The 21555-nt window shown below is 46.5% G+C and overlaps 1 protein-coding gene across 1 annotated transcript in view; it reads left to right on the top strand.

Annotated features, from left to right (window-relative positions):
- The window catches only part of LOC132388864 (NAD(P)(+)--arginine ADP-ribosyltransferase 2-like), a 27573-nt gene extending 6913 nt beyond the window's left edge, over positions 1–20660 (top strand). Inside the window, exons 3-4 of the mRNA XM_059961292.1 lie at positions 17151–17289; positions 19849–20660. Coding sequence (XP_059817275.1) covers positions 17229–17289; positions 19849–20660 — 873 coding nt within the window. The 5' untranslated portion in view covers positions 17151–17228. The remainder of the gene's footprint in view (positions 1–17150; positions 17290–19848) is intronic.
- The last annotated feature ends 895 nt before the right edge of the window (positions 20661–21555 follow it).

Here is a 21555-nt window from a genome sequence, read left to right as displayed (position 1 = left end):
CCCAAGCTCTCTCTCGAGTGTCAGTCGAATTAATACCTGACCTGGGAACAGAGATAATAGACCGGAAGAGTGAAGGTTTTTTCTAGAGGTAGATAGAATTCGAATCAGACGCAGTGCCAAAGGGAGAGAGAGAGAGAGAGAGAGAGAGAGAGAGAGAGAGAGAGAGAGAGAGAGAGAGAGAGAGAGAGAGAGAGAGGAGAGAGAGAGAGAGAGAGAGGAGAGAGAGGGAGAGAGAGGAGAGAGAGGAGAGAGAGAGAGAGAGAGAGAGAGAGAGAGAGAGAGAGAGAGAGAGAGAGAGAGAGAGAGAGAGGGAGAGAGAGAGAGAGAGAGAGAGAGAGAGAGAGAGAGACGAGAGAGAGAGAGAGAGAGAGAGAAGGGAGGAGAGAGAGAGAGAGAGAGAGAGAGACCGCAGCGATGAAGAGCATACCAGCCACAAACCGAGGGTGAATGGACAGAGACACAGAAATATTGGCAGATAAATGTGCAAAGGTTTAATCTGGACACAGTTCCGGTGGAAATAATTAGCTAAGGTGGACCTTTGATTAACTATACATTGACGTCAGCGCAGACGCTGTGAGGTCGAAGGCCCTGCACCCGGTTAATTTGCTCCTTCCTGTGCCCCATCCTCTATTTCGGAGAGGGGGAGGGGCTTTAAATACCCCTGAAATGCCGCAAAAGGAGCAAAACGGCATTGACGGGCTTGCCTCGGCAAGAGGGAGGGCGCTGCATCAAGGAAACACTGAGAAATTCACCAATGGAAAGAGGTGACGGCAGTGATTGCGGGAGCATTGATAATTATCTTTCAAAAACAATTGGACGATGGCGTGACGCCAGAGAGCCGGAAAACTGCAAAGTGCCTCGTCCCATTAGGAGGCGGAAGGCAGCAAAAAGGAAATTAGAGACCTGTCGGACCGGACCTCTGTGGTTGGGAGGATGTTGGAGACAACTGTTAAGGATGAGGTTTAGGAGTACTTGGAGGCACAGGACAAGATAGGACAGTCAGCCTGGTTTCCCGAAGGAAAATCTTTCCCGACGAACCTGTTGGAATTCACTAGAACACCACAGCACAGTAAGGCCCTTCGGCCCTCCACGTTGTGCCGATCCATATTTGAGGAGATCGCAAGTAGGATATGTTAAAAGGGAGGCTGCGGATTTTGTACATTCGGACTAACAGGGTGTCACACTTCAGGGTGCATAGCAAGTTAAGAGGCCATCGTATTACTGGAAAGTAACTGGCATTGTTAGATCGTCGGCTGATTGGTAGGACGCAGCGATTTGGAGTAAAATGATCCTTTTTCTGGTTGGCTGCCAATGACAGGTGGAGAAATTTCTTTAGCCAGAGGGTGGTGAACTTGTGGAATGTGTTACCACAGGCAGCGGTGGGGGACGGGTCTCGGAGTATATTTATGCAGAACTTGATAGGTTGTTGATTTGGACATGCATCAAAGGTTCCGAGGAGAAGACCGGGGAGTAAGGCCGATTTAGCGGAAAGCAAGAATCAGACATGATTGAATAGCAGAGCAGACTCGGTGGGCCAAATGGTCTAATTCAGCTCCTATATCTCAATGTCTTAGGGTACAAAATATGCTGCACCCCTTTGAAACAATGCCCACTGTTACATTTGCCTTGTTTACCACAGACTAAACATGTGCATTCTGGGGGTCTTACAGGAGGATTCTTAAATCTGTTGTTTGAATATTATCCCCATTTAGATAATAGTCCGTACTATTATTCCTTTAAAAAAAATGTATGACCAAATATTCCCCAATGCTGTATTCCATCTGCTACTTATCTCCAACACTATCTACACATCGTCCACAAATCTTGCACCAAGGCTATCAATTCCATTACTTAAATCATTGACCAGCAATGTGAAAAAGCCCCCGGTTGCAATGCTTATCCTTGAGGAACACCACTAGTCACCGGCAGCCAACGTGAAAAGGTCCCGTTTATTGTCACTCGCTGCCTCCTCCCAATTAGCTGTTCTGTTACACATGGCATTATCTATCCTGTGACGCCACATGATTGTATGCTGTTCAGCAGCCTCATGTGTGGCACTTTCTCAAATGCCTTCTGAAAATCCAACTTAATGACATCCACTGCCTCTCCTTTGTCCACCCTGCTTGTTACTTCCTCCATGAATTCTAACAGATTTGTCAGGCAAGATTTCCCTTTGTACAACCATGCTGATTTTGACATATTTAATCTGATACCTCAAGACCTCCTCCTTAATAATAGACTCCAACACCTGCCCAACGACTGAGATTGGTCCAACTGGCCTACAATTTCCTTTCTTTTGCTTTCCTCCCTTATTAAAGAGTGGAGTGACACTTGCAGAGCAGAACATGTCCTTTCCTTAGAAGTAGCTAGGTGGACCCACAGCACTCTATTTTTCTGAGTCCATGTATCCATCCAGGACTCTCTGAAAAGACCCCATCGTATCCGCCTCCACCACCGTAGACGGCAGCCCATTCCACGCACTCACCACTCTCTGAGTAAAAGCTTATCATTGACATCGCCTCTGTACCTACTTCCCAGCACCTTAAAACTGTGCCCTCTCGGGTTTGCCATTTCAGCCCTGGGAAAAAAGCATCTGACTATACCCATGATCAATTCCCCTCATTGTCTGGTGCACCTCTATCACGTCACCTCTCATCCTCCGACGCTCCAAGGAGAAAAAGGCCGAGTTCACTCAACCTATTCTCACAAGGCATGCTCCATAATCCAGGAAACATCCTTCTAAATCTCCTCTGCACCCTTTCTATAGTTTCACTGTGCTTCCTGCAGTGGGTTGCTCCAGTGTCCTAAATAGATGCAGCATCATTTCTCGGCTTCTAAACTGAATCCCACGATTGATGCAGGCCAATGCACCGTATGGCTTCTTAACCACAGAGTCAAACTGTGTAGAAGCTTTGAGGGTCTGATGGACTCGGACCCCAAGATCCCTCTGAGATTCCACACTGCCGTCAGTCTTACCACTAATGCCATATTCTGCCTTCATATTTGAGCTACCATCATGAACCATCTCCCAACTGTCTAGGTTGAAATCCATCTGCCACTTCTCGGCCCAGTTTTGCATCCTATCAATGTCCCACTGTAACTTCTGATATCCCTCCACACTATTCACAAGACCCCCAACCTTTGTTGCATCGCAAATTTACTAACACATCCCTCCACTTCTTCATCCTGGTCATTTATAAAAATCACTAAGATTAAGGGTCCCAGAACAGATCCCTGAGGTACACCTTTGATCACCGGCTTCCATGCAGAATATGATCCTTCCACAACCAGTCTTTGCCTCCTTTGGGCTAGCCAGTTCTGAATCCACAACAAAATGTCCCATTTGATCCCATGTCTCCTTACTTTCTCAATAAGCCTTGCATAGAGTACCTTATCAAATGCCTTGCTGAAATCCATTTACACTACATCTACTGCTCTTCCTTCATCAATGTGTTTAGTCACATCCTCAAAAGACTCAATCAGGCTCATAAGGCACAACCTGCCCTTGACAAATCCTGCCTCTGAGGATCTTTTCCAGCAACTTACCAACCACTGAAGTAAGGCTCACCGGTCTATAATTCCTTGGGCTATCTCTACTCCATTTCTTGAATAAGGGAACAACATCCACAACCCTCCAATCCTCTGGAACCTCTCGATCCTAATCCGAAGTCATCACTACAATCACTAAGATCCTTTTCCATAGTGAATACTGATGTATTCATTAAGTACCTCTGCTATTTCCTATGGCTCCATACACACTTTCCCACTGTCACACTTGATAAGTCCTATCTTTTCACATTCTGGCAGAATGCCTTGGGGTTTTCTTTAATCCTGCCTCCCAAGGCCTTCTCATGGCCCCTTCTGGCTCTCTTAATGTCCTTCTTATGCTCCTTCCTAATAGCCTTATGCTCTTCTAAATCTTTAACATTACCTTCCTCTCTGAACCTGTCGTAAGCTTTTCTTTTCTTCATTACTAGATTTATTACAGCCTTTGTACACCACGGTTCCTTTGCCCTACCATAACACCTCTGTTTCATTGGAACGTACCTATGCAGAACTCCACACAAATATTTGCACCGTTTTCAGGCAAAAGGGTGGTGAGTCTATGGGACGAACTGCGAAAGGAAGTGGTTGAGTCAGGGACAAGGGAATCGTTTCAGAATGACCTGGACAGGTACACGGACGGATGGGGCTGGGAGGGATAAGAGCCGATTCCAGGACGTTGGAAACAGCTTGGTGGGCACGAAGTAGGTCAGAATGGCCTCTATCTGTGCTGGACCGCTCTGTGACTCCGTGAAATAGAGAATCACCAACAGATGAGGACAGAGAGTGAGACAAAGACAGGGAGGGAGAGTCGCAGAGCTGTCCTGCATAGTAAAAGATCCCGCAGCCACGTGGAATCCAGGCATCACAAGGTGTATAGTCCAGACGATTCTGTTTCTCAGGAATTGGCTCATATCCCTCTCAACCAGGGGCTCCCAACCGGTTTTAAACCGGGGACACGTCCCGTTAACTGAGGGGTCCGTGGCCCCCGGTTGGGAAACTTTGCTCTAAACTGCTCTCCACATATCGCTGACCGTGTCTGATGTACCTGCCTCGGCCACGTCCACCAGCATCCGGTTCCATCGATCTACTGTCCGCTGTGTGAAATAACGTTGCCCCTCAGCTTCTAGTTAAACCTTCCACCTCTCACCTTCAATCGATGTCCTCTTGTCCGATCCCTCACCCTGGGGAAAAGACCACTTCACCTATCCCCACACCCCATGGTTTAATACACGTCAGTGGGCTCACCCCTCGGACTCCCACCCACCCTGTTCACCCTCTCCTTGTGAATCAGTCACCCTAGTCCTGGCAACATCCCGGTGAATCTGTTCTGCTCTCTTTCCAGTTGAATCCCATCCTCCCTGTGACAGGGTTACCGGAACTGAACACAATACTCCAAGTGCGGCCTCACTGGCATCGAACATAGAATAGTAGAGCACAGTACAGGCCCTTTGTCCCACAATGTTGTGCCGACCCTTAAACCCTGCCTCCCATATGTCCTCCCAACTTAAATTATTCCATATACCTGTCTAGTAGTCTCTTAAATTTCACTAGTGTATCTGCCTCCACCATTGATTCAGGCAGTGCATTCCATGCACCAACCACTCTCTGAGTAAAATATCTTCCTCTAATATCCCCCTAGAACTTCCCTCCCCTCACCTTAAAGCCATCTCCTCTTGTATTGAGCAGTGGTACACTGGGGAAGAGGAGCTGGCTGTCCAGTCTTTCTATTCCTCTTAATATCTTGTACACCTCTATCATGTCTCCTCTCATCCTCTTTCTCTCCTGAGAGTAAAGCCCAAGCTCCCTTAATCTCTGATCATATTGCATACTCTCTAAACCAGGTAACATCCTGGTAAATCTCCTCTGTACCCTTCCCAATGCTTCCACATCATTTCTCTAGTGAGACAACCAGAATTGGACACGGTACTCCAAGTGTGGCCGAACCAGAGTTTTATAGATCTGCATCATTACCTTATGACTCTTAAACTCTATCCCTCGACTTATGAAGGCTAACACCCCATAAGCTTTCTTAACTACCCTCTCTACCTGTGAGGCAACTTTCAGGGATCTGTGGACATGTACCCCTAGATCCCGCTGCTCTTCCACACTACCAAGTGCCATTACTTTTGGTACACACTACCATTTACTTTGGACTCTGCCTTTGGAGTTTGTCTTTCCAAAGTGTACCACCTCACACTTCTCCGGGTTGAACTCCATCTGCCACTTCTCAGCCCACTTTTGCATCCTATCAATGTCTCTCTGCAATCCTCGGCAATCCTCTACACTATACACAACACGACCAACATTTGGATCGTCTGCAAGCTCGCCAATCCACCCCTTTAACCCCACATCCAAGTTGTAATAAAAATTCACGAAGAGTAGGGGTCGCAGAACCGATCCTTGTTGGACACCACTAGTCACAACCCTCCAATCCGAAAGTACTCCCTCCAATCCGAGAGTACTCCCCCCACAATGACTGTCTGCTTTCTGCAGGCAAGCCAATTCTGAATGCACCTGGCCAAGCTTACCTGGATCCCATGCCTTCTGACTTTCTGAATAAGCCTACCATGTGGAACCTTATCCTGGACAAGAGAAATGCCCCCCCCCCCAAACTCCTGAACTCAGTGCCCCGACCGGTAAAAGAGAGCCAAAATCTTTCTTCACCACCTTTGTTTCTGTGTGGCTCCGTGTGTCTGTGTGTGTCCATTGCAAGGGAACCATGTCCTTGTACTCCAATATCTCTCTGTCATACACCTGTACCCAGGGTACCTATGTTCAATGTAGAGGTCCTCCCTCGATAGGTCGTTCCAAAATGTAAAACCTCGAAGTCAACAAATTAAATTGCATTTTCTGCCCCCCCCCCCCCAGGCCTCCGACCCAGTCGATCACAATTGAACGATTCCACTAGTCGGAGACTTCCCCTCTGAGAAACATCCTCACACCAGCACCCACCGACAACACCCACCAGCACCCAAAACGCACAACCACCATCCAACCAATTCCGTCTCCACTTCCCTCCCTGGACACAACGTGATCCATCATTCCAGGGCAGCCTACCATGGGAAAACGCACCAAACGGCTTCTTCAAATCTATATATACTGTGTCTACCACCCTCCCTTCATCAACCTTCTCCTTCGTTTCTTTAAAAGTCTCAATCAAGTTCGTTCGACCAGATCTCCCACACACAATGCCACGCTGTCTCCCCGGACCAACCCCTGCCTTTCCAACATCGAAACCCGATCTACTCCCTCGGAATGCTTTCCAGCGACTCACCTGCCATGATGTCGGGCTGACGGGTCCACACCAACCCGGGTCCACCGGGCAGACGTTCCGGAATAAAGGCGCGACATTCATCTCCTCCCGTCTTCCTGCATCTCATCTCCTGCTCTCTGATCCCGCACACAACCAAGATTCTTACCATAAATACTTTCTTCTTCAATCACATTTGACATACCAAAATGAACCACTTCACATTTATCTGGGTTGAACTCCATCTGCCACTTCTCAGCGCAGTTTTGCATGCGATCAATGTCCCGCTGTTACCTCTAATAGCCCTCCGCACTATCCACAACATCTCCAACCTTTGTGTCATCAGCAACCTTACTAACCCATACCTCAACTTCTTCATTCAGGTCAAATATAAAAATCACAAAGCGTAAGGGTCCCAGGACAGATCCCTGAGGCACACCACTGGTCACCGAACTCCATGCAGAATATGACCTGTCTACCAACACTCATTCCCTTCTGTGGGCAAGCCAGTTGTGGATCCACAAAGCAAAGACCCCTTCAATCCCATACCTCCTTACTTTCTCAATAAGCCTTGCATGGGGTAACTATCAAATGCCTTGCTGAAATCCATATACGCTACATCTACGGCTCCACCTCCATCAATGTGTTTAGTCACATCCTCAGAAATTTCAATCAGGCTCATAAGGCACGACCTGCCTTTGACAAAGCCATGCTGACTGTTCCTAATCATATTGTGCCTCTCCAAATATTTCTAAATCCTGGATCTCAATATGTTCTCCATCATCTTACTAACCATTGAAGTGAGTCTGACTGGCCTGTAATTTCCTGGGCTATTCCCTACTCCCTTGCTTGAACAACATGTTGCGGAACAACATCCGCAGCGCTGCAATCCTCCGGAACCTCTCCAGTCCTCACTGATGATGCAAAATCATCACCAAAGGCTCAACAATCTCCTCCTTCGCTTCTCGCAGTAGCCTCGTGACTTATCCAACCTGATGCTTTCCAAAAACTCCAGCACATCCTGTTCCTTAATATATGCATGTTCATGCTTTTCAGTCTGCTGCAAGACATCCCTACAATCGCCAAGATCATTTTCCATAGTGAATACTAAAGCAAAGTATTCATTATGTAACTCTCCGTCTCCTCTGGTCCATCACTTTACACCGTTGATTCGGCCTTATCTCTCATGTCTTATCCTCTTGCTCTTCACATACTTGTAGAACGCTTTGGGGTTTTCCTTAATCTTGTTCACTAAGACCTTCTCCTGGCCCCCTCTGGCTCTCCCAATTTCGTTCTTAAGCTCCTTCCTGCTAGCCTTAGAGAGTTTTAGATCTCTATCATTACCTGGTTTTTGACGTTTCGTAAGCTCTCTTTTCTGCTGGACTAGAGTTACAACAGCTTTTATACACCACTATTTCTGTATGCTACCATCATTTCACTGTCTCATTGGCACGTATCTCCTGCAAAACCCCACGAAAATATCGCCTGAACACTTGCCACACTTCTGTGAGAACATCAGTTCCCAATTTATGCTTCCTGCCTGATAGCCTCACATTTCCTCTTATTCTAGTTAAACTTTTCCATAACTGGTCTGTTCATATCACTCTTCAATGATATGGTAAAGGAGATAGAATTGTGATCACTATCTCCGAAATGCTCTCCCACTGTGAGACCTGACACATGACCAGGTTCATTTTCCAATACCGGATCAAGTACAGCCTCTGCTCTTGTAGGCTTACCTACATATTGTGCCAAGAAACCTTCCTGAACACACCTAATAAACTCCACTCCATCTAAATCCCTCACTCTAGGGAAATGCCAATCAATATTTGGAAGATTAAAATCTCCCACAACAACAACCCTGTTATTATTACTCCTTTCCAGAATCAGTCTCCCTATCCGCTCCTCAATGTCCCTGTTACCTTGGCGGCGTCTATAAAAAGAACACACATTGGAGTTATTGACCCCTTCTTATTCCTAACTACCACCCACAGAGACTCCATGGACGACCCTTCCATGACGTCCATCATTTTTGCATCTGTGACGCTATCTCCGATCAACAGCGCCACGTCCCCACCTCTTTTGCCTCCCTCCCTGTCCTTCCTGAAACATCGAAAGCCTCGCTCTTAAAGTAGCCATTCCTGACCCTGTACCATCCAAGGCTCTCTAATGGCCACAACATCATAGCTCATCCACTTTGTTCATAATACTCCTCGCATTAAAATAGACACATCTCAGACCATCAGTCTGAGTGCGTCCCTTCCCTATCACTTACGGCATTGGGAGGTATGCTTCTCCCTCTTAAACTGCAAGATGAATTCAGTCATGTTATAATCACTGCCTTCAAAGGGCTCCTTGACGTTAAGCTCACTAATAAGATCTGGGTTATTACACAAGAACAAATCTAAAAGCCTTTCCCTCCGAAGGGGCAATTACAAGCGGCATTTAAACAACCATCTCGTAGGAATTCAACAGATTTCCTCTCTTGCGATCAGACGCCAATTTGATTTTCCGAATCCTCTTGCATAATGAAGTCCGCTATTACAGTAATTGCATTGCCCTTATTAGCTATGCAGAAGGCAACAAACTATGCAAATTCAAATTTAAATTCAGAATAATAAATAACGTGAACGTGAAATAAAAAGTTTATGGATCCTTGAAGTGAGATTATTGGCTGTGAGAACATGTCAGTGGTTGGGCGATTGAGTGCAGTTAATCGCTTTGGTCAAGTTTGCGGGGTAGTAACTATTCTTCAACTTGCTGATACGAGTCCTGAGGATCGTTTACATTCTACTTGATGGTAACAGCGAGAAAAGAGCAAGGTCTAGGTGGTGAGGATCTCTGATGATGGAGGCTGCTTTCCTACGATAGTGTTTCCTTTAGATTTGCTCAATCATTTGTAGGGTTATACTGCGCCGAATCTTCTGCCTTCTGTAGGATTTTCCGTTCGGAGTCATTGGTGTTTCAAAGCTAGGCCGCGACAGAGCCAATCAACATCAGTTCCACGACGCGTCCATAGAATTTTGTCAAAGTTTTAGATGTTATTCTGAATTTATGTCTGTAAGTCCAGGTCAGGCCTTCAAAAAGAGGAACAACTAGAGTTGATAACCCTCATCACCTCTGATCCTCCGATGAGGAAAATCTGGGTACCCTCTCCAGTAGTGTACAATCGGTTCCTTGGTCTTACTGGTACCGAGTGATAGGTTGTTGTTATGACTTCAGATTTTAATCTCCCTCCTGCATGTCCGATTCATTGCCATTTTTGATTCGGCTCTCAACCGTGGTGTCATCAGTAAACTTGAATATGGAATCGAAGCAGCAGACGGAGAGCGAAGAGGTAAAAGAAGCTCGGAGAGAAGCCGATTTTTTTTTAACTGATCGGGGCAAAGAGGCAAGACTGCGCAGGCGCCTGAAATTCGGCCTCTGAGATTATCGGGGGAATTTGAAATGCGAGCAGAAGCTGAGGGCGAGCTTCAATCCAGGTGATGTAAGGCCGAGTGAGCTCCTTTAATTAATACAATTAGCTTAGGAGTAGGTTATGTAGGCAGCAGTTAGGGCAGTTGAGTGCACATTGCGGTAAGACAGGGTGAGCACAATTGTCCCTCATGACTGCACCTGCAAAAGGTGCATCCAGCTGCAGCTCCTGACAAACCGAGTTAGGGAACTGGAGCTGGAGCAGGATGAATTTCGGATCATTCGGGAGGCATAGGCAGAAATAGACAGGAGTTGCAGGGAGATAGTCACCCCTAAGAGTCAGGAGAGGAAAGGCAAATAGACAGGAAGAGCAGAGCACCCCTGTGGCCGTTCCCATCAACAATAAGTATACCGTTTTGGATACTGTTGGCGGGGACTACCTACCAGAGACAAGTTGCAGTGGTTGCGTCTCCGACACCGAGACTGGACCCTCAGCTCAGAAGGGTAGGAGGGAAAAGAGGAGAGTGGTAGTAACAGGGGATTCGATAGTTAGGGGAACACATAAGAGGTTCTGTGGAAGAGATCGAGAATCCCGGATGGTCTGTTGCCTCCCTGGTGCCAGATTCCGCGATATCTCGGATCGAGTTTTCAGTATTCTCAAGAGGGAGGGTGAGCAGCCGGATGTCGTGGTGCATGTAGGGACCAATGACGTGGGTAGGAAGAGTGAGGAGGTCCTGAAAGGTGAGATTAGGGAGCTAGCTACCAAGTTCAAAGACAGGACCTCTAGGATAGCAATATCGGGTTTTTCGGCCAGTGCCACGTGCAAGTGGGTTTAGAAAAAGTAGGATAATGCAGTTCAACACGTGGCTGAAGACATGGTGCAGTAGGAAGGGCTTCAGATTTATAAATAATTGGGCAGTTTTCCAGGGAAGGTGGGACCTGTTCCCGGATTACATTGGTTTACATCTGAACTGGAGGGGGACAAATATTCTTGCAGGTAGGTTTGCTAGAGAGGCTCCAGTGGATTTAAACTAGATACGGGGGGGAGGAACAGAGTGTAGGAACAGATGTATGGAAGGAGGAAGGAAAAGACAGTGAAGTTGTTTGTGCCGTTCGAGATAAACAGAGAGGAAGAGATGGAGAATTTCTTAAATACATTTATTTCAAAGCTAGGAGCATTGTAAGAAAGGTGGATGAGTTTAGAGCATGGATAGATAACTGAAAATATGACGTTGTAGCTATTAGTGAAACATGGTTACAGGAGGGGTTTGATTGGCAACTAAATATTCCTGGATTTCGTTGCTTCAGGTGTGATAGAATCAGAGGGACAAGAGAGGGAGGTGTTGCGTTGTTTGTCAGAGAAAATATTACAGCGGTGCTCTGGCAGAATAGATTCGAGGTTGCATCTAGGGAGGCTACGTGGGTGGAATTGAGCAATGGGAAAGGTGTAGTAACACTTTTAGGGGTATATTATTGATCACCCAATAGGGAGTGAGAATTGGAGGAGCAAATGTTCAAGGAGATAACAGTGTTTTTGTAGTAAGCACAGGGTTGTGATAGTGGGAGATTTTAGTTTTCCACACATAGACTGGGAAGCCCATACCTTAAAAGGGATGGATGGTTTGGAGTATGTAAAATGTGTGCAGGATGGTTTTTGCAGCAATACATCGAGCTTCCAACTAGAGAAGGGGCAGTGTTGGATCTCCTGTTAGGGAATGAAATAGATCAGTTGACGGAAGTATGTGTTGGGGAGCACTTCGAGTCCAGTGATCACAATGCCATTGGTTTCAATATAGTTATGGGGAAAGATAGGACTGGACCCAGGGTTCAGATTTTTGATTGGAGAAATGCTAACTTTGAGGAGATGCGAAAGGATTTAGAAGGAGTGGATTGGGACAATTTGTTTTATGGGAAGGAACAAATAGAGAAATGGAAGAACAGTGAGCATGGATTTGTACGTGGAAGGGCATGATTGACAAACGTTATTGAATTTTTTGAAGAGGTTCCAGGAAAGTTGACAAGGGTAAAGCAGTGGATGTTCTCTATACGGACTTCAGAAAGGTCCTTGATAAGGTTAGGAAGGTTCAACCGTCAGGCATTCATATTGAAGTAGTGAAATGGATTCAACAGTGGCTGGATGGGAGATGCCAGAGAGAAGTGGTGGATAACTCTTTGTCAGTTTGAAGTATTAGTATTAATATAGTAGTCTCTCGAAATCCGAGGAAACCGAATGCGTTCCGCAGTTAACGTCTATGACTTCTGACATGATTTCTGAGAGAGACGTCCGAAGCGCAGATGCGGTTGCAGATGGGGCAAGGAACACCGCCTGTTGGGGCAGGAGCGGACGCCTTCCTGCGTCTCTCTCGACTCGCCTTGAGGCGCTGCATGCGCCAGTTGACTTGAAAGTTGTCTGCTGCCTTGGAGCATAGATTGCGCCACTTGGATCGATCAGCAGCAGTAGAATACAGGAGTTGGGATGTAATGTTAAAATTGTCCAAAGCATTAGTGAGGCCAAATTTGGAGTATTCCGTACAGTTCTGGTCACCGAATTATGTCAACAAAATAATCATTATAGAAACATGTCAACAAAATAGAGAGAGTACAGAAGAAATTTACCATAATGTTACTTGGGTTTCAACGCCTAAGTTACATAGAAAGGTTGAACAAATTAGGTCATCATTCTTTGAAGCGTAGAAGTTTGAGAGGGAACTTGATAGAGGTGTTTAAAATTATGAGAGGGATAGATAGAGTTGACGTGGATAGGCTTTTTCCATTGAGAATAGGGGAGATACAAACAAGAGGTTATGTTGATAGTTAGGGTGCAAAAGTTTAAGGGTTACACAAGGGATAATTTCTTTACTCAGAGAGTGGTCGCTGTGCGGAACTAGCTTCCAGTAGAAGTGGTAGAGGCAGGTTCGATATTGTTATTTAAAGTAAAATTGGATAGGTATATAGACAAGAAAAGAATGGAGGATTATGGGCTGAGTGCAGGTTGGTGGACTATGTGAGAGTAAGCGTTCGGCACGGACTAGAAGGGCCGAGATGGCCTGGTTCCGTTCTGTAATTGTTATATGGTTATATGAAATAACTATGAGAACTTCTTTATATTAAAAAAACAATATTTCAAACAGGAAAAAAAGGACTGTGCAGTCCATCCTGAGGTAAAAACCATGATGAAAGAGACTCGCTGAACAAATCCAAGGTTCTGAAAAAAAATAGCTGGAAGAGGATCAGTACAAAAGTCAGATCGCCTTTTATTGGCTTTCCTCTATCATGTCCTCTCCAGTCTAGAGAAAATAAGAAGTCGGACATTGGGTATGTCCTTTAAATTTGAAGAAATCTGGCGACTTTTTATAGACTCACTTCCAAATATTCATCATTTGATGGTCTTGATATCACTGCACAATAGTAATTTTACCTCCGGAATACCTCCGTCTGACTCGAACGGATTTTGGGCTGCTGATCTTGAAATCTCCCTGTCACCCGCCACTTCCTTGAAATCTCCGCTATTTGTTATTTAACTTATCATATGTCAAGTCAACTAAAGTGTTTCTCCACAACAGTTAGCCGAAAAGTTTTCCATCTCCTGAGGGTATGCCTGGGCATGCTTAGGCATAACGGATGCTACACAGAAGAACAGGACACGGAGTCTGTAGAAAGCGAAAAAAAATGCCATGGTGCACGAGCCAGGAATGGATGGTTTCTTCAAACGAGCGCATGACTCGTGCGTCAAATGCGTGACTCGGCAACTCTGTAGATAAGAGTGAACCAATGAGATGGATCTTATTCAGAATCACGGAGTACCAGCTGAAGCTTCCAGAAGCATAATTTATATAACCACTAGGGGGCACGTTGATGCTGATGTTGATGTATCAGGTGCAATAAGCTATTACTGGCATATATGAACTATTTAAAACGGGAGTAGAAAACTAATTGTTAAACTGCAATGAAAATGACAATTAAACCGACTAATCTAAGAACTAAACACACCGATCCAAAATGTTGGCTAGCATTTCTACACTGGAGGGAAGACTGATTGTCCATGCTACGTCCATGCTTCGGCTTTGTAAGAAAGAGAACTATGCCATGTTTCTTTTTTCCAATCTGTTTATTACTAATGCACCCTAATTTATACAACACGCTGATAATCTTCCTCTGCACCCTCGCCAAATCCGGCTCACCCTCCCTGTAACGCAGCAACCACAAATGCACACAGTTATTCTCCAAATGTGGCTGCTCCATAGTTTTTTTTTTCCCAGATGTAACATCGCTTCCTGAATAATCCGACCGCCGACAAACCGACGGCTGAAAGCAAGTATGCCATATACCTTCATTATCGACCTATCTACATGCCTCGGCACTGGCTGCAACCCTCACTACCAACCTACCTGCGCGTCTGCTATCCATTGGACGCAACACTCCTTTACCTTAATCTTATAAAATGCACCATGTCACTCTTTGCAGGTTTAAACAGTGGGCCGCTACGTTAGCCTAGTGGTTAGTCCGACACTCGCAGCGTAGCAGCTCGAATTATAAGAAGTTTGTAAGCCCTTCCCGTGAGGGCGTTGGTTTCCTCCTTGTCCTCTGGTTTCCTGCCGCTGTCGAAAGCTGTATCGGTTAGCAGATAAGTTGGCCATTGTAAATTTTCCTGTCATTAGGCTAGGGTTGAAAGGGCGGGTTGCTGAGCCAGGCAACGCGCTGGGCCGGAAGGCAACTTTAAATAAATAAGGAATCATTTTCCTGTCTTCGTTTTCTCTGGAATCGATTCGCCTATCTACAATTTTATGAAACAACTAACCTGTATATTTTATAATTACTATCATAAACACCACATGTGCTTATGTTGAGAATAGTCAGAATAACAAATCTACAGCAATACTCTTTGTCTCCTATGTTCAAGCCCAGTGTGAAACCAGGTCGTACGGTCAATGTAAATTGCACCATTAAAAATAAAATTATGGGATGCTTTAGAATACCCACTGCCCTCAACAAACATTGTCCTTCCCTCCTCAATAAGATCAAATTCGTGAGACGTCATATGACCCGTGCAAAATGATGTTAACTGACCCGAGTAGGACTTTGTTGTGGATTCATGGCACGAGTAAATTGTAAACAGAAAACATCTCTCACATATTTACCCGGGTCCATAATATGCTGATTTCCCTTCTTGCCCTCACAAGACAAAGTAGCAAAGGGCTGATGCTGTGTCGCATTTTGGTGTGATAATGGAACGGAGGTAGTAGCTATGGAGTGCCATCCCGTGAATAAATATGGAAACAAAGAAACATAGAAAACCTGAAGCACAATGCAGCTCTTTGGCCCACAGAGCTGTGCCGAATATGGCCTTATCTTAGAAATTACCTAGGGCTACCCATAGCCCTCTATTTTTCCAAGCCCTATGTACCTATCCAGGAATCTCTTAAAAGACCTATCGTATCTGCTACCACCACCGCCGCCGGCAGCCCAGTCCACGCACTCACCACTCTGTGCGGAAAAAAAAACTTACCGCTGACATCTCCTCTGTACCTACATCAAAGTGTCTTAAAACTGTGCCCTCTCATGCTAGCAGTTTCAGAGCTGGGGGAAAGCCTCTGACCATTCACCTGATCAATGACTCTCATCATCCTACACACCTCTATCAGGTCACCTTTCATCCTCCACAGCTCCAACGAGAAAAAGGCCGAGTTCACTCAACCTATTCTCATCGTGTAACCTGATCTGCTGTTGCATTGACGGCTTGTCCTGATGGAGCGACTGGTAGGGGTGACGGAGTGGCACCCTGCGGGGTGGTACTGATGGAGTGATGAACCGTGGAGAAATGTTGGCCGGTACACTGTCCTTTACCACTCACTCACTTACCACACACAGCGGTAGAGTACAGATCGTGTCCGAGACTGCGGGGTGGCGCTGGCTTAATGGCCTGCGGTGTAGTGGACAGAACAAAACGCGTCCCATCTAGGACAGGACACTGAATGAGGAGATCGGGAAAACAAGTCCAGTGTGGATTCATTTTGGTAGATGTAATTTGCCAGGTTCGGCATTGGAAGTTCAAGAAAAACTGCATAATCATTCAACATTAGGAATACAGACACAAAATTCCCTAAAGCTGGAGTCACAGACAGATAGGGTCGTAAAGAGAGCTTTTGTTAGATTGGCCTCTGTAAATCAACGTATTGAGTATAAGAGTTGGAATGTTCTGGTGAGGTTGCATAAGACATTGGTGATGCCGAATTTGGAGTATTGTGTGCAGTTTTGGTCACCGAATTGCAGGAAGGATATTAATAAGGAAGAATGAGGGGAGATTTGATAGAGATGTATAAAATTGTGATGGTTATAGATAGAGTGAAAGCAAGCAGGCTTTTCCCACTGAGGCCAGGGGAGAAAAAAAAAAACAGAGGATATAGGTCAAGGGTGAAGGGGGAAAAGTTTAAAGGGAACATTGGGGTGGGGCTTCTTCACACAGAGAGTGGTGGGAGTGTGGAATGAGCTGCCAGTTGAAGTGGTAAATGCGGGATCACTTTTAATATTTAAGAAAACCTTGGACAGGTAAATGGATGAGAAGGGTATGGAGGGATATGGGCCAGGTGCAGGTCAGTGGGACTAGGCAGAAAAATGGTTTGAAACAGCCAAGAACGGCCAAAAGGCCTGTTTCTGTGCTGTAATGTTCTATGGTTTTATGGTTCTATTAGTGTATAAGGCAGGTAGCAGAGAGTTGAGAGTTGAGTGGCATCGACTATTTCACTCTTCCAAAGAGGTCTCCGTTCGGGATGTCCATTCATCTGTGAGTCCTTTATTGTACAAAATGACTTTAGCTTGATGTTCTTGTAAGGAAGTGAAACAAAATACATCACGTTGCGGGTATCATCCACAAACTCGTGATAAAATTGGAAGTAAAGGGAGTACAGTGAAGGCTCAGTTGACGTTTTCTTCCCTTCTGCAGAAAGTTTCTGAGAGAGCCGAACTGAAGTCTCCACACAAACTCATCAGTCGCTGGGACGATTTCGTTATTCCAGCGGGAATGGAAACTAAACTCTTGTGTTCCTGGGTTCTGATCCTTGGGATTACACTCGGTCCATCCTGTAAGTATCTGCGTTCTGCATTCGGCCCATTAAGACAGAAACTGGGAAGATTGTTCAACTCCTTTCATGGAGCTTGACAAAACAGGCGTTAGGCCTCATCTGCATAATCGCCTTTAGATCTGGTCATTCCGCTGCACGCAGAGAGTGACGAGTCCTTGAACGCCTTGCCGTTCGTGGCGGACGAGTCAAAAACGATAGAAGTGTTGCAGAGTCTACTTCATAAGCAGATCGATGTTCAGGGAATCGAGGTTTTGAACGGCGCGCAGGCAAAAGCATTCGTTTTACTTAGGCGTTCAATTACTCGCTTAATTATATCGGCACAACGTGGTGGCCAGTGGTGGTGGGTCCTGTTGTGGGCAGTTGCTGTTCTGCTAGGATTTACAGTCAGCTTCATCAGTTGTGTCCATGGGCTAGGGCCTCCCGGTTTAATTCAGACAAGCCCGAAGTCTTACATATGGGGGAAGTAAACGATGCTAGGACTTTCAGTGTGAATGGCAGGGTGCTGATGGCTGCGGGAGAGTAGAGAGACCTGGATTCCAACGAGACAAAGGGACGGGTGTAGAGGCTAATGAAGACGGCATTTGCCGCGCTGGCTATGAGACAAGAGGCTGATCATTGAACAGAGGCTGTTGCACAGCAACTTTAGAAGTCACTTGTGATTCCACAATTGGAATATTGTTTTTAGCCTCGGCGAAAAGATAGTAAACGTAGAGGAGTACTGTGGATATTTAGGAAGAAAGGTGGAATGCAGATGTCGCGATAAAGGCAGGTGCTAGCAACGCTCGATGGTCTGAGTTATTGAGGGATGTTGAGCAGTTTCCGCTTTACATCACACGAGCCCAGGAGAATGTGCTGATCGCATCAATGGGTATAAAGCCCGAGAAGCACCACGGGGTGAATCCGCACATTTCCACCAGGGGTAGGGAATCGGGAAACAAGCGGCACAGGTTTACGTTGAGAGTTACTCGGGGAACCTGAGGGGGACTTTTCTTGCCTTACGCAGAGAAGTGGTCGGTTTATGCACATGGGGCAAATCTTTTCTACATCTGCTCTCATAAGTTTGCAAACAGTTCATCCACAACATTCCCCTGCGCTGCGGGGAATGCAAAGCCAAACGCGTCGAATCGCTGATCAGAGCGGATCGGATCAATCCCCAATAAAACCACAGCGGGACTCCTCTGCACTCACTGCAGTCCAGTCTCACGACGTAGCGGCGAAAACGGGCACACCACTCCAGCTTTGCGGTGCAATGACACAATACAGTCCCTGTGTTTTTTTACATTACATTACCCGTCTGTAGAACGTCACCCTTCCACACAAACTTATCTCAATTTGCTGCCACCTTCAGGACTCGGACACCAACCCACCCCGGTTTCCGAACAATCCTGGCGCCCCAGCACACATTCTGGTTAATCTCATCCCTCTTCGTTTCGCACTACCCTAAGACATCGGAACAGAATTCGGCCATTCAGTCTATCGAGCCTGCTCTGCCAGTCCATCACGGCTGATTTAGTGTCCCTCTCAAACCCATTCTCCCTCCATACATTTAAGCTGCACAGATGTCTGTGATAATGTTTCTCGCCACTCTGTTGCTGAAGGAAGAGATGCAGAGCCATGTTAAGTACGTTACTAAAATTGACATATACTATCAAGTGAACTGCGGTGTGAGCTACCTATCACCACCGAAGCAATGTGACCATGTACAAACTCTACACGCAACCAACCATCGCAACTATTTTGCCACCCAACCACCCGCATCTCACTGGAGCGGGGGAGGGAGGGGCGCTGCTGTCCCGCTCAACGCACCGCCGGAAGAGGAAACGCAGCGATGCGATGCTCTGGGACGCTGATTGGACAATCCAGCCAGTGGCCGGAGTCCACCGGTTTGACATCCGCTGTCAGTCTTTGGAAAACAATGTGCTGTGGGACCTTGACTGTTACCGATGGGAACCTCGCCTCCTCATGCCTCCCACTACACAGCGAAAGAACTCCAGAAATATAAAGCTCAAGCCACCCGCAGCGATACATCGACACTGCTCCTTTAAGCAGCCCTGTTCACATTTCCTGTCAAATCCAACATGATTCTGTCACTGCTCCGCACACCAGGCCAGATAAATAGCGCCCGATTATCTCTTCCACACCGCTCTTTTAATGGGGGGTGTCCGACCGTGGAATGCTAGGCCCCAACACCTATTCCAAGGTGCATATTATGCAGAGGTTGGAGTCCAACCCTGTTTCTAACTCTCTGAAGCATGTCTTTTCTCACTTCCACAATGCTATGGATGCACCTGGAGATTTAACCACATGCTTGTGTGTCAAGACGTTTAGTAACTTTTTGCGTTGTACTATCTCCCATTCCTCCCAACCCCCCCCCCCCAAAAGAAACTGTGTCGTTCAAAAGACCTTACCTCCATCTCCATTATATATATATAAAACAGCAGAGGAAAATAATTTACAAAGGACTTCATCCATTTCCCGGGGCTCCTTGTATTACTAAATGTCTCACGTTTCTTATTACATCCGGACTAAACAGCGATTCTGGCTTCTCCCCACTCCTAGGTGGCGAGTCCCGCGATGTGGGCCGCAGCACGGCCGCCGTTCCACTGGGAATGCAGGAAAACAGCGCCTCCTACATTTTCACCCAGAGCAATGCCTCCGACCAGTTGGCCATTGACTACCTCGAGGTGGAGCGAAAAAGGAATCCAAAACTTAACGAAGTGTGGAAATGTGCACTCGAACGCATGGGAGGTATCCGCCCGCCCGACGGGCTTCGGAGAGAACACCTGTTAGCCGTGTACGCCTACACTGACAGCATATGCAATAACTTCCACAGTGACTTTAACAGTGCCGTGCGGATGGATGGAGCTGGCGATTCAGTCTACGCAGCTAAATTCCCATTCAAGAGTGTCCATTATCTTCTTTCCGTTGCGCTCGCGAGACTGAGGGAGATCGCGGGCAAGGCACCGGGCACCACTTATAGGGGAATGTCAAGACCGGTAATACTTCCGAAAGAACCGAAAATGATATTCGGCTCCTTCACATCTTCGTCGCTCGACAGAAGTATCGCCAAGAAGTACGGCAATCAGACCTTCTTCGAGATTAAATCTCAGTTCGGTGTCGCAATCCACGAGTATTCGGGTAAACGCGAGGAAAAGGAGGTACTCATCCCGCCCTTTGAAGAGTTTGAAATCACCCGTTCCCTCAACAACAACGGAAAAGTCACTGTTTTCCTCAAGGGGGTGGGGAGTAAAGGGGTCGGGGTGAAAGTTGAGCGGGGGGCGGGCGGCGAGATGCGAGTGGTTCGTAGCTCGGGGGCCACCTTTTCCGCCAGTTTGTGCCTGCTGGCGCTGCTGCTTCATATTTGCGCCTAAATGTTGGTCGCCTACTTACTGCTGCGCACCTACGCTGAACTGCAGGGGGTTTCAATGTATCAGGGGTGGTATGAATGCTTGCTGGCATGTAAGAGAACTGTCGAGCGCTGTATGAAAAGACTTGGGAATCAAGAAAGGAAGCGGAGAGGAACATTAACTGCTGAATTAAAGGAACATTTTAAAATAAATCGCCGAATAGACTCATTGTGCTTTGTACAAGATTTTACGCCGTTGCGGAATTGTCAAGTTGTACAGATTCTGCTCCTGGAAACAATGCATCAATGACGGTCTTCAACGCTAATCCATTCAGGCACATTGACACCGTCGGTTTCTGCACCCTGCCTATTTCTGCATCGGTCTAAACGCCTCTTAAATGTAACAAAATAATAAAAGTTAATATTGGAAGGGTCTAGTGACAATCGCACTGTCAAAATATAATCGATTCTAATGAACTACTTTCAAAGTTGACGGTAAATTTGTCCACTCTGTTGATAAATCGCCAAAGTAAAAAAGATACGATCTGATGCCCGACGCAGCTGGTGAAATAACTATTTGAGGATCGTTAGCCACACGCCCTCAGGGCGCCTGTCGATTAGTCTGTGTCTGATTCCATCGGTTCCGGACCCCACTCCACCATCCCAGAGCTTTTACCAGTCTATGTTGCACGCCATCTCGCAACGGGTCACTCCATCGGTGCTCCCTCTCGCTGTGTCTCGCCATCGTTACCACACCTCTGCCTGTAACTCCATGGTATATGCCCCTCAGCCCTTTCCTCCATCTGTATTATCTGACGGCGAGTCACTTCATCCGAAATAGCCCACAACGTCTCTCGACCTGTGGTAGCCGCCTGAGTGTTAGTTAATCGGTGCTTCGCCGCATTTAATTTACCTGCTTT

The sequence above is a fragment of the Hypanus sabinus genome, unplaced genomic scaffold, assembly GCF_030144855.1.
Source record: "Hypanus sabinus isolate sHypSab1 unplaced genomic scaffold, sHypSab1.hap1 scaffold_43, whole genome shotgun sequence".
Classification (NCBI taxonomy): domain Eukaryota; kingdom Metazoa; phylum Chordata; class Chondrichthyes; order Myliobatiformes; family Dasyatidae; genus Hypanus; species Hypanus sabinus.
This window is presented reverse-complemented; position numbering and strand designations above follow the sequence as displayed.